General features: G+C 42.9%; 1 protein-coding gene across 1 annotated transcript in view; it reads left to right on the forward strand.

Annotated features, from left to right (window-relative positions):
* ERC2 (ELKS/RAB6-interacting/CAST family member 2) overlaps positions 1-14,512 on the forward strand; it is an 866,181-nt gene that overhangs the window by 495,311 nt on the left and 356,358 nt on the right. The window contains 1 exon segment of the mRNA XM_064275182.1: positions 10,749-10,886. Within this exon segment, the coding sequence (XP_064131252.1) occupies positions 10,749-10,886 (138 nt within the window).

Raw genomic sequence — 14,512 nt, forward strand, 5'->3', positions numbered from 1 at the left:
TGAAAGTGCTGAGTAGGAGACTTAACCTGGATTTGGAAGTTCAAGAATGATTCTGGCAGGAGACAAGAAATGTGCTGGTATCTCAAGGTTCCAGTAGGACTTAAGTAGGTAAAAAGTAGGGATGGGAAGAGTGTTCCAGGTGGTAGAAACAGACAGGCAAAGACCAGGAGGCATAAGGGAGGCTGGTGCACGGGAGGTAGAAGGAGTGGTTTGGGTACAGCTGGGGCTTCACTGGGGGATGGTAGAAGACCAGGTGGGCCCTCCCATGGAGGATCTCCTATGTGATGTCAGGATGCATTTCACCTGGGAGCCATTGAAGGGTTCCAAGGAGGAGTTATAAAGATGCAGTCAGATCTGCATCATAAGATAGTCACTCTGGCTACAGCAAGGAGACTAGGTGGGAGGGGAATCAAGTGTTACGTCATGGAGGCTGCTCAGGAGGCAGGTGTGGTTATACAGTCAATGACCATGCCCCAGTGGGGCCTACAGTTGCGTGAGCACTCACAGCAAAGCTTCCCCTGGGCGTTGGCCTTTTGCAGGCTTGGCAAGCCTAGAGTTAAGGGGCACGTTAGCTCTTGGGCACACTTGAAGGCAAGAGCTTCAGAAGTCAGCTCAAAGCTATTAGGATAAGATTCTCTGGTGCCCCCAGGACTTGACCCCTCCCCTTCTCCCCAAGCTGTGTGCACTGGAAGGAATTGCCCCAGTGGAAACGATTCCTTCTGAGGCTGCCCAGCCCTGTTGGAAAGGCAACTCAGCCCAAAGACGAGTACAGGATGACTCTCCTGCTGTCTTCATCAAGTTGCAATTACCGGTGGGTGGTGTGTGCAGCCAAGATAGGTGCCATTTTTGCTTCATGTGAAATCTTTCAAAAAACTCTGACTTTTTACCCCCAAACCTCTCATCCCAACCCTAGTTTTCAATTTGCTTATTTTCCGATGCCTGCTGCTTGAACCTTGTACAACCTCACCCACTGAACAAAAAGGTTTCAGATGTTTTTCTTGTAGATGTCATAACAATTTGTGAACATGCGAATGCTATGAAATAATTCTTAAAAAGACACAGAATTTTACACCCCCCTCCCCCCAATCTCCTAAAATTTAAAGAATTAAGCCCTCTTTGGAGTAACAAAGGAATGTTTTCTCCTTGGATGAATCCTTTTGAAAAGCAAATACCTCCCATATTTTATAACTGTTTTTAAGATCTTGTTTTACTCTGTTTATTATGTTCAGGGAAAACAAGTTGGAAGATGTAGAAAAGTATAACAAAGAAAAGTAAAATCATTAGTCACCCCATTGCCAAATAACATTTGAGTAGGTTCCTCTGATCTTATTTTCCCTCTGTGTAAACATTTTATCTTTCTACAAAATTGGTATCATATTATACATTCTTTTTTTTTTCCTGAAGATTCTACCATTTCCATTTAGTTGGCAATTGTATGCAAATGTGATTTTAAATACTTGCACGGTATTCCATAATTTAAATGTACAAACAATCCCTAATTGCTGGCAACTTGGACAATTTGTTTTCAGTAGACATTTATGTTATTTATTCATTTATTATTTATTCATATATATAATAAACCTGTTTCAGTTGAGTTGATTCTGACTTATAGTGGCTCTATAGTTGCTATTTTTATATACAAATAAACATTAAAAATGGCCCATAATCACAACAACCAGATAACCCCAGGTGATATTAAAAAAAAAAAAAAGGTGATAAAACCCTGGTGGTTAGAAAATTCAAGCAGAAGACAACACAAATGTACAAAAATGAAAAACAGGCTTCCTTCCACTTGCTGGCCCCTAGACTCTTTCCCCAAAGGTAAGCACTAGTAAAATTTCTTCTGATTTTTTTCCAGAAAAAAAAATTTTTTTAGTAACCACATATATGCATCTATTTATGGATTTATTTTATTTGCGCAGGGACTTTATTCCCTACACTGTTCTCCTGTAAGATTCTCCCTTGGCAATCTCTGGGTAGCGTCTCTTAAAGTGGGGTGTGCCTAGCTGTGTAAATGTGCCACCAACTCAGGCCTGCTGGTCAGTCCTGCCTGTGATATCATAGGCTTTTCTGCTGGGTTCTTAGAGATAAGATAAACTGACCTGCCACCCGAGCGTCCCAGGTCACCAGCCCACATTTGTGCAGCTCCTAGCCCCTACCTGCCCGCCATGGGGCCCCTGATCCACAACCTGCTCAGTCTTCTAGTTATTTGGGGAGGCCTCAGGGAATCTCATACAAGCTCACAGCCAGTTTTCTTTAGCCTCTATTTCAGTGCCTCCAGAGTGGTGCCTCCCACTGCTCTGGGGTTGATGCCCTGAGAGGAAGTTACCTCTCCCTTGCCCAGGGCACTACCTCCAGGGTCCCCTGTTCAGCAGACCCTCCAGGAGGCAATGGGTTGTTTCCTTCAGGCTCCACACACCAGTTACCCTTTGCCCCTGGGCCCTCAAGTGGTCCTGTGTGAGCCCTGTGTCTGCTGGGAGCTCCCATTTCTCTCTAGATATTTGCTGGCAGGCTGCCTGTTGGGTCCAGACCCACCCCTGTGCCAGGCTGAGAGCCACATACCTGTCAGGAATTCCTGTCTCTGGTTCTTTGTCTTTTGCCAAAACCCTTGGCACAAAATGCCCTCCCCACCAGCCCTCTATCCCTCAAAGAAACCATTCATGTCAGTAGATCTCCAGAATGAGGCAGGTTGGGCCTAGTCAGTTTGGGCAGAACCTCAGTGGGTTTGCACATATACAGCTATGTACACAGATGTGTCCTTCAGTGTGAGTGTACCTGAAATAATCACACTCTCTCATGAATCAGTCCTCTTAAGTTCTCTCAGCTGCTGGCCTCTTCCACGTAACTGCTTATTCTGTCAGTCATTCTGACTTGTCACCATCCAGATTCTTGCTCACCCATGTATTTGCTTGCAGTGTGGTGTAACCATACAAATGCTTGTCTGGAACTGAGGAAGCCTTTGTTTCCACTGCAGACAGTAATGCCTTTTGATGTCTGTGTTTCCATGAAAGGACAGTGAATTCTTACAATGGCAACTGGACGGGACCACATTACCTTTTTTTTTTTTTAAATTGTACTTCAGATAAAGGTTTGCAGAGCAAATTAGTTTCTCATTAAACAATTAATACATATTGTTTTGTGACATCGGTTGCCAGCCTCATGATGTATCTGTCAACCCTCTCCCCTTCTCGACCTGGGGTTCCCTATTACCAGCTTTCCTATCTCCTCCTGCTTTCTTGTCCTTGCTCCTGGGCTAGTATGCCCATTTAGTCTAGTTTTGTTTTATGGGCCTGTCTAATCTTTGGCTTAAGGGTGAACCTCAGAAGTGACTTCAGTACTGAGTTAAAAGGGTGTCTGGAAGCCATTCTCTCAGGGTTTCTCCAGCCTCTGTCAGACCAGTAAGTCTGGTCTTTTTTTGTGAGTTGGAATTTTGTTCTACATTTTTCTCCAGCTCTGTCCAGGACCTTCTGTTGTGATCCCTGTCGGAGTAGGCGGTGGAGGGGACACATTGTGTTATGTTGAAGGAGAAGGTTATTTATTTGACCTGGAACCTAAGTTCTTGGGATGTGTACATTAAGCCAGAAAGCAAGTCTTATTATAAAGATACATAGGCTAAATAAATAAATAGGAAAAAGGAAAAAAAAAAGGGAAGAAAGTGCTGGCATAATTGGATATCCATCAGCAAAAAAATGAAACAAGACCCATACCTCACACCATGCACAAAAACTAACTTAAAATGAGTCAAAAACCTAAATATAAAATCTAAAATGATAAAGATCATGGAAGAAAAAATAGGGATAGTGCTAGGAGCCCTAATACGTGACATAAACAGTATATAAAACATTACTAACAATGCACAAACACCAGAAGAGAAACTAGATAACTGGGTTGTCGTTGTTGTTAGGTGCTGATGAGTTGGCTCTGACCCATAGCGACCCTGTGGACAACAGAATGAAACACTGCCTGGTCCTGCGCCATCCTTACAATCATTAAGCTTGAGCTCATTGTTGCAGCCACTGTGTCAATCCACCTTGTCGAGGGTCTTCCTCTTTTCTGCTGACCCTGTACTTTGCCAAGCATGTTGTCCTTCTCCAGGGACTGATCCCTCCTGACAACATGTCCAAAGTATGTAAGACACAGTCTCGCCATCCTTGCTTCTGAGGAGCATGCTGGCCGCAGTTCTTCTAAGACGGATTTGTTTGTTCTTTTGGCAGTCCATAGTATGTATATTCAATATTCAATCCAAAGGCATCAATTCTTCTTCCATCTTCCTTTCACATACATATGATGGCATTGAAAATACCATGGTTTGGGTCAGGTGCACCTTAGTCTTCAAGGTGGCATCTTTGCTTTTCGACACTTTAAAGAGGTCTTTTGCAGCAGATTTGCCGAATGCAACGCGTCTTTTGATTTCTTGACTGCTGCCTCCATGGGTGTTGATTGTGGATCCAAGGAAAATGAAATCCTTGACAACTTCAATCTTTTCTCTGCTTATCATGATGTTGCTTATTGGTCCAGTTGTGAGGATTTTTGTTTTCTTTATTTTGAGGTGTAATCCATACTTAAGGCTGTGGTCTCTGATCTTCATTAGTAAGTGCTTCAAGTCCTCTTCACTTTCAGCAAGCAAGGTTGTGTCATCTGCATAACGTAGGTTGTTAATGAGTCTTCCTCCAATCCTCATGCCTCATTCTTCTTCATATAGTCCAGCTTCTCGTATTATTTGCTCAGCATACAGATTGAATAGGTATGGTGAAAGGTAGAACCCTGCCGCACACCTTTCCTAACTTTAAACCAATCAGTATCCCCTTGTTCTGTCTCAACAACTGCCTCTTGATCTATGTAAAGGTTCCCCATAAGTGCAATTAAGTGTTCTGGAATTCCCATTCTTCACAATGGTATCCATAATTTGTTATGATCCACACAGTCAAATGCCTTTGTATAGTCAATAAAACACAGGTAAACATCCTTCTGGTATTCTCTGCTTTCAGCCAGGATCGATCTGACATCAGCAGTGATATCCCTGGTTCCATGTCCTCTTCTGAAACCAACCTGAATTTCTGGCAGTTCCCTATTGACATACTACTGTGGCCATTTTTGAATGATCTTCAGCAAAATTTTGGTTGCATGTAATATTAATTATATTGTTACATAATTTCCTCATTTGGTTGGATCACCTTTCTTGGGAATAGGCATAAATATGGATCTCTTCCAGTCAGTTGGCAAGGAAGCTGTCTTCCATATTTCTTGGCATAGATGAGCAATCACCTCCAGCGCTGCATCCGTTTGTTGAAACATCTCAGTTGATATTCCATCAATTCCTGGAGCCTTGTTTTTTGCCAGTGCCTTCAGAACAGCTGGGACTTCTTCCTTTAGTACCATCGGTTCCTGCTCATATGCTGCCTCTTGAAATTGTTGAACATTGACTAATTCTTTTTGGTATAATGACTCTATATATTCCTTCCATCTTCTTTTGATGCTTCCTGCATTGTTTAATATTTTCCCTGTAGAATCCTTCATTATTGCAACTCAAGGTTTGAATTTTTTCCTCAGGTCTTTCAGCTTGAGAAGCACCGAGCATGTTCGCTTTTGGTTTTCCATCTCCAGCTCTTTGTGCATGTCATTATAATACTTTACTTTGTCTTCTTGAGCTGCCCTTTGAAATCTTCTATTCAGTTCTTTTACTTCATCAGTTCTTCCTTTTGCTTTAGCTGCTCGATGGTCGTGAACAAGTTTCAGAGTCTCCTCTGACATCTACCTTGGTCTTTTCTTTCTTTTCTGCCTTTTCAATGAGCTCTTGCTTTCTTCATGTATGATGTCCTTGATGTCATTCCACAACTCATCCGGTCTTTCGGTCGCTTGTGTTCAATGTGTCAAATCTGTTCTTGAAATGGTCTCTAAATTCAGGTGGGATATACTCAAGGCCTCATGGACTTGCTCTGATTTTCTTCAGTTTCAGCTTAAACTTCCATATGATCAGTTGATGGTCTGTTCTACAGTTGGCCCCTGGCCTTGTTCTGACTGATGATATTGAGCTTTTCCATTGTCTCTTTGCACAGAAGTAGCCAATTTGATTCCTGTGTTTTCCATCTGGCGAGGTCTGTGCGTATAGTCGCTGTTGATCTTGGTGAAAGAAGGTATTTGCAATGAAGAAGTCACTGGTCTTGCAAAAGTCTATCATTCAATCTCTGGCATTGTTTCTATCACCAAGGCCATATTTTCCAACTATCGATCCATCTTCTTTGTTTCCACCTTTCGCATTCCAATCAGCAGTAATGCATCAATGCATCTTGATTGCACATTCGATCAGTTTCAGACTGAAGCAGCTGATAAAAGTCTTCAATTTCTTCATCTTTGGCCCTAGTGGTTGGTGCATAAATTTGAATAATAGCCGTATTAACTGGTCTTCCTTGTAGGTGCATGGATATTATCCTATCACTGACAGCATTGTACTTTGGGATAGATCTTGAATTGTTCTTTTTGACGATGAGTGCAAAACCATTCCTCTTCGAGTTGTCATTGCCAGCATAGTAGAGTATATGATTGTCTGATTCAACATGGCCAATACCAGCCCTTTCAGCTCACTAATGCCTAGCATATCGATGTTTATGTGTTCCATTTCGTTTTTGACAGTTTCCAATTTTCCTAGATTCATACTTTGTACATTCCAGGTTCCAATTATTAATGGATGCTTGCAGCTGTTTCTTCTCATTTTGAGTCGTGCCACATCAGCAAATGAAAGTCCCCAAAACTTTATTCGTGTCATTAAGGTTGACTCTACTTTGAGGAGGTAGCTCTTTCCCAGTTGCCTTTTGAGTGCCTTCCAACCTGGGGAGCTCATCTCCCAGCACTATATCAGACAGTGTTCTGCTGCTATTCATAAGGTTTTTACTGGCTAATGCATTTGAGAAGTAGACTGCCGGGTCCTTCTTCCTATTCTGTCTTAGCCTGGAAGCTCAGCTGAAACCTGTGCTCCATGGGTGACCCTGCTGGTATGTGAATACCAGTGACATAGCTACCAGCATCACGGCAACACACAAGCCCCCACAGTATGACATACTGACAAGACATGTGGGGAAGATAACTGGGAGCTCCTAAAAATCAAACACCTATGCTCATAAATCTACATGATACTGCAAAAACTCAACAACAAAAAGACAACCCAATTTAAAATATGGACAAAGGGTATGAGCGGACACTTCACCAAAGAAATCATTCAGGTGGCTAACACATACACGAGGAAATGCTCACAATCATTAGCCACTGGTGAAATGCAAATCAAAACTACAGTGAGATACCGTCTCACTCCAACAAGGCTGATATTAATCCAGAAAACACAAAATAATAAATGTTGGAGAGGTCGTGGAGAGACTGGAACACTTACACTGCTGGTGGGAATGTAACATGGTAGGACCACTTTGGAAATCAATTTGGCACTTCCTTAAAAAGCTAGATATAGAACCATACGATCCAGTAATTCTACTCCTTGGAATGTATCCTAGAGGAATAAGAGCCTTCACACAAACAAGTATATGCACACCCATGTTCATTGCAGCACTGTTTACAATAGCAAAAAGATGGAAGCCACCAAGGTGCCCATCAACGGATGAATGGATAAATTATGGTATATTCATATAATGGGATACTACACGATTAAGAACAGTGATGAATCTGTGAAACATTTCATAACATGGAGGAACCTGGAAGGCATTATGCTGAGTGAAATTAGTCAGTTGCAAAAGGACAAATATTGTATGAGACCACTATTTTAAGAACTCAAGAAGAAGTTTAAGCACAGAAGAAAATATTCCTTGATGGTTATGAGGGTGGGGAGGGGCAGAGAGGGGTGTTCACTAATTAAATAGTAGACGAGCTCTTTTAGGTGAAGGGAAAGACAACGCACAATACAGGAGAGGTCAGCACAATTGGACTAAACCAAGCAAAGAAGTCTCCTGAATACAACCGAATGCTTTGAAGGCCAGAGTAGCAGGGACAGGGGTTTGGAGATCATGGTTTCAGGGGACACTTAGGTCAATTGGCATAAGAAAATGTGTTAAGAAAATGTTCTGAATCCCACTTTAGTGAATGGCGTCTGGAATCTTAAATGCTAGCAAGCAGCCATCTAAGATGCTTCAACTGGTCTCAACCCACCTGGAGCAAAGGAGAATGAAGAATACCAAAGAGGCAAGGTAATTATGAGCCCAGGAGAAAGAAAGGGCCACACAAACCAGAGACTCTTACCAGCCTGAGATCAGAAGAACTAGATGGTGCCCTGCTACCACTGATGGCTGCCCTGACAAGGAAGATAACAGAGAATCCCTGATGAAGCGGGAGAACAGTGGGATGCAGCTCTCAAATTTTTGTAAAAAGACCTGACTTAATGGCCTGTCTGAGACTAGAGGGATCCTGGAGGTCATGGTCCAGGAACCCTTTGTTAGCCCAAGACTGGAACCATTCCCGAAGCCAACTCTTCAGACAGGGATTAGAGTGGACAGTAAGATAGAAAATGATACTGTTGAGGAGTACGCTTCTTGGCTCAAGTAGACACATGGGAGTATGTGAGCAACTCCTTTCTGGGGGTGAGCTGAGAAGGCAGAGGGGGACAGGAGTTGGCTGAATGGACATGGGGAATACAGGGTGGAGAGGAGGAGTATGCTGTCTCATTAGGGGGAGGGCAGCTGGGAGTATATAGCAAGGTATATGTAAGTTTTTGTGTGAGAGACTGACTTGATTTGTAAACTTTCATTTAAAGCAAAAAAAAAAAAATTCTGTCTCTGTTAGCCTACATCCATTGCAACAGTTGGAAAAAAGAGCCATGTCCCAAGTCTTGCCACTGGAGGGGCAGTAGCTACTGCTGCCACCTCCACATCACTGTCTCCTCCTCTTCCTCGTTACTGCTGTTACTGTCAGTATCACTCGTATTAGCATTCCAGGTTGACCCTATACAAATCAGGTAATCCAAAAATTTGAGTCACCGGTTGGGGTTGTGAAACATGCATTTGAAATGATTTCCTGAGAAAGCTGGGGGCAGAATGCAAACACATTGAATGGACTTATCTTTTAGAGTTGTGCTGCTTTCTTTCCTTATCATTTTAAAACCCTTAATATGAATAAATTGTTTGAATAGTATTTTTTTTTTTTTAATCCTGAGATAAGAAATACATGGTTTGAAAGCAGGGAATAAAAACATGAATGATAATGTTTGCAGTGCCTGGGAGAAGGTCCTTGCTGCTGCTCCGTGCAGGCGTTGTAATCGGCTATTTGGCTTGTTTATTTCAGGCTGCTGATAGTGGATAAAAGGGGCTGGTTGGTTGCCAGCACATGACTTAGTTGCCAAATGGAGTGTTTAGTACTTGTTACATTTGATTTATATCACAGGTTCTTCCCATTAACAGTCTACTGGTGATAACCTACTTGGCTTTTCATGTGGTTACTTTGAAACAGCCACTTGACAACATTTGACATATCACAAAGTTTAATGCTGAGTAGTTTAATCATGACTGAATGACTACATAGGTTCTGCTGTATACTGATATGCTGCTGCTTGGTGCAGAGTGGGCACTCAGTAAATGTTTTTTCAATGAACTAATGAATGAATGAGTCCTGTGTAAACATTTCTCTGGTTCACTCTACCAAGGTTAGGTCTAGGAACTTGAAACTTAAAGAGTTAGTAAAAGGGGTTTAAATCAGGGCTTCTAGCTGGTTTTTTCTGGTTAGAACCCCTAGTGAGCATTTGTATTTCTGAGAAGCACCTGGGGATCTTGTTAAAATGTAGATTCTGATTCAGTATATCTAGGGTGGAAATGTGGATTCTCAGCAGGGAACTCGTTAGAAATGGAAATTCTCAACAGGGGTTCAAACCCAAAGAGACAAACTGGCTCAAAGACTTGGTAGAAATAGCAGTGCTTGTGTGTTTGAGATGGAGCCCCTGGTTGGTACAAATGGTCAGCACATTCAGCTGCTAACGAAAAGATTGGAGGTCTGAGGCACCTTGAAAGAAAGGCCTGGTGATCTGTTTTCAAAATATCAGCCATTAAAAACCCTATGGAACACAGCTCTACTCTGACACACGTGGTGTCTCCATGAGCCAGAGTCGACGTAACAACAACTTTTTTAAAACATGTCTTAAAAAGCTTGCATTTACACGGACAAATATATTCTGCTCCTCTGTATAGCCATTTAGATACAGTCTGAATTAAAAGGAAGAAGGAAGGTCTCACCAAAATATTCTTGATTCTAAGTCAAGGTGTAACCTTGTAATACAGGCAGTCCCCAGGTTACGAACATACAACTTACGGACAATCTGTAGTTATAAACCAACCGCCGTAAAGCCTATCATATTAAAAATTTGAGATACATATAATGGTTCATAATAGCAAACAGGTACTACTTTGTTATGCACATCAAAACATTATTACTATTATTTTTACTGTATTATTATATTAAGAATGTTTTAGTGTATCTAGAAGTATTTCTTTAATTTTTTGTGTGTGTATAGAAAGGTACATTATATACTATATCCTAAGACAAACATTTGACTGATAGTAGATACAAACTCTACCTAACTCGTCCAATTTACATCCAAATCTGAGTTAAAGACAGATTGAGGAACAGACCACATTCCTAATCCTGGGACTGCCTCTGCTGACAATTTCCATCATCTTAGGTCTTTTTTAACAAATCTGCATCAGGTATCTTGTCCCTGAATATGTAATAAAATCTGCATTAAACCTGGTGATCTTTATTTTTAGATTGAAAACTTGCAAGAACAACTTAGGGATAAAGACAAGCAACTGATGAACCTGAAGGACAGAGTGAAGTCCTTGCAGACGGATTCCAGTAACACAGACACCGCGCTGGCGACGCTAGAGGAGGCTTTGTCAGAAAAGGTGAGCTCGGACCAAGAAAACGGTGGGACCGGCATTTAGGGAATCATGGTTTGGAGTTGATGATGCAGATGGCTTAGACGTTCCTGCTCTTCTCCACAAGCTGACACCAGCCCCAGCCCCAGCTGGACCCCTCATGCCCATGCTGCCCTCTTCACACTGCAGCTGCAGCCAGGGATGCCTTTTTGAAATGCGCATCTGATCACATCACCCTGGGCCCTGCTTCAAACCCTTCACTAGCTTTTCCATGCACTTAAACCAAAATCTAACCAAACCTGTTGCCATCCAGTTGATTCCGACTCATGGTGACCCTATAGGACTGGGTAAAACCGCCTCATAGGATTTTCAAGTAGTGGATGCTGGATTCGAACAGCCAAGCTCTTAACCACTGTGCCACCAGGGCTCCATGTTCTTAGGATGATTAAACAGTAAAATTCTTACCTGACTTGCCTACACACCTATCTCTTTCCTTCCTGCCTACCTACCTATATTTCAAGCCTGATCCTCCATCTTCCCTTGTTCTCTCTGCTCTGGCTATGCTGGTCTTCTAGATTCTTCCTGCCTCAGGTCCTTTGCACATGCTATTCCCCAGTTTACAGTGCCCTTTACTCTCTGAGGATTTAATTATTCTTCTGATATATTGGCTTCCTGAGAAGCTATATTACGCAATAGTTAAGAACCTTGCCTTTGGAGCCAGACTGCGTGGATTCAAATCCTGGGTCTGATACTACTTTGAACAAGTTCCTTAACCTCTCTGTTCCTCAGTTTCTTCATTTGCAAAATGGGGATAATATTAGTACCTACCCCAGTGGTTTCTTTTGAGGAGAAAATGCATTAATACATGAAAAGTGTTTAGAACAGTAGATACACAATAACTTATAACTGCTGCTGCTGCTGCTGCTGTTATTTATCAGTCATTTCCTCAGGGAAACCTCCTAGGTAAAGCCCCCCCTTTCATGTTCTCATGAACACGACGAAGTACTCAGCGCTCTTGTTGAAATCTTAATTGTCCATTTATTTTTGTTTAAGTGATTAATTATCTTCTCTACTAGACTCCAAGTCCTGGCACCAGGCCCTGTGTGTGTTAGCTCGCCTTTCCCCCAGGGCTGGCACAGTACCTGCGTGTGGGAGTGCTCCAGGATATTTATGGAGTGAGTCCCGCCACATGACAGGCACTGATGTGGGCACTGGAGACCCAGCAGTGAGGAGAATGGATGGAATCCTGGCTCCCGTGGAGTTCAGATTCTAATGGGGGTGGGAGCGTGCAGTCGTTTCTGAGGGCCGCTGTTACAAATCACCACCACGTGGGGGGCGTAAATAACAGAACTTTATTATCTCACACTTCCAGAGACTAAAAGTCTGAAATCAGGTGTCAGTAGGCCCACTCCTTCCGAAGTCTCTAGAAGAGGATCCTTCCTTGTGTCTGTCAGTTCCAGTAGTCCCAGTCTTTCCTTGCTGGGGGCAGCCTAACTCTAGTCTCTGCCTCTGTCTTGGTGGCCTCCTTCCCTCTGTGTCTCTCAGCTCTGGTAGCCCCAGCCTTTCCTTGCTGGAGGCAGCCTAACTCCAACTTCTGCCTCTGTCTTCGTGGCTTCCTTCCCTCTGTGTCTGTTTCTCCCTGTATCTCTTCTGTTTTTGTAAGGACACTGGTGATATTGGATTAGGGCCCACCCTACTGCAGTATGACCCCCTGTTAATTTAACTACTTATATCTGCAAAGATTCTATTTCTAATTAAGGTCACATTCACCGGTACTGGGCGTTAGGACTTGAACGCATCATTATGGGAACACAAATCAACCCATAAGAGGGGGAGAGAGACAGTGAAAAAATGAATAAAATAAGTCGGATGTCAGAGGATAATATCTATAAAAGGGAAGAGAGGAGGCAATGAAAGAGTTTTCCGGAGTTTGGGGGGTGTTAGGTAGAGGTCTCATTGAGAAGGTAGCATTTAAGGAATGACTGGAAGAAAGTGAGGGGTGTGCCGTGAACACTTCTGAGGTAACAATGTTCCAGAGAGAGGAGAGAATAAAGTGCAGAGGGCCGGGTGCAGATTTTGTGCTGAAGGATAAAATTATTATTGCAATAAATGATTTTAAAAAGGTTTGATTTTTACTCTGAGGGGGCTAGGAAGCCATTTGGAGGGTTTCGTTCTGGATTATATTTAAAAGGATTGCATTAAATAAAAGAATGAACAAATTAATGAAATCCATCAGGCACACAGGTCGATCTGATGCTTACTGACTTAAAATGGTTTCTAGCCCATTTAGCAGGGGCTGAATTAGCTCCTTCACACTCTGGACGCCCACTGTAGGCCTCATTGCCAGCCAAGCACTGCGCTGCACTCCGCTCAGCACCCAGAGGGCCATGGATTCAAGTTTGCGTGTGTTCTGTCCTCGCCCTCAATACCTCCCAGCTCCCCTAAGTGTCAAAGAGACAGTGCCTGAGAGCAGCGCAGATGACGTTCTTAGGAATAGGAGGGAGAGTTTGTTTTTCATTGGACATGCAATGCATCAACGCTGTTTTTAGGACCATGTTATTGGTGAAAGTATTTTCAAACTCAGCTTGAAACAACCTTTAAAGTGTGTGAATAGAAGCCATCTCATTCTTTGTCTTTTTCATCATTTTGATTCTGCAGGACTTACCTACACAGGCTGGGATGATTAGGGTTTTGCTCTTGCACTTTATACCGAACCAATAGTATCCTCCTCTATATTCCCCATTAACATAGTAACCCCCCATCTGGGGTAATGAGGTGAAGCAGAAGGAGACATAGGGGCCGGTCCTAGCTCTCCCAGTAACCGGGTGACTTTAGAAACTAACTCTCCCTCCCAGGACCTCTGTGTTCCCATTTGTTACATTGGGAGAATTAGATGAAATGGCCTACTGGTTCCTTAAGCCAGTGTAACTTAAAGCGGCTACCTTAATCACTCCTTTAGAATCATGGGGAAACACCTGTTGAAAATTAAAATTGTTAGCTCCCATTCTGTCCCCACTGAATCAGAGCCTTGAGTGTTGTCAGCTGCCATCAAGTCAACGCCAACTCGCAGAGACCTTATTTCACATCAGAATGACACACGGCCTAGTCCCTCTTCATCCTCATAGTAACCAGCATGTTTGAATTCACTGCTGGTGGCTGCTCTGCCAATCAGTCTCACCGAGGGCCTCCCTCATCCTTACTGGCCCTCTCCTTTACCACACATGATGTCCTTCTCTAGCAACAGATCCTTCCTGATGACATGTCCAAAGCAAGCCAGTCAGACAATGATCTGTTGTGATCCATAAGGTTTTCTTGGCTAATTTTTCCAAGTAGATTGCCAGGCCTTTCTTCCTAGTCTGTCTTAGTCTAGAAGCTCCACTGAAACCTGTTCACCATGGGTGACCCTGCTGGCATGTGAAATACCAGTGGCATAGCTTCCAGTGTCATAGCATCACGGAAGTCACCACAGTATGACAAACTCACACACAGGTGGTGGCAACTACGAATAGGGCCTAGGAACTTGCGCTTTGACAAGCTGCCCAGGTGACTGCTGCACAGTCTAGTCTGAGAACTCCTGCCCTGCACTAAGAACGTATAAGCTCAACAGAGAAGAGGCATAACTCTGTGCTAGTCATCATACGCCTATAAAAATT

This window comes from Loxodonta africana, chromosome 22 (assembly GCF_030014295.1).
Source record: "Loxodonta africana isolate mLoxAfr1 chromosome 22, mLoxAfr1.hap2, whole genome shotgun sequence".
Classification (NCBI taxonomy): domain Eukaryota; kingdom Metazoa; phylum Chordata; class Mammalia; order Proboscidea; family Elephantidae; genus Loxodonta; species Loxodonta africana.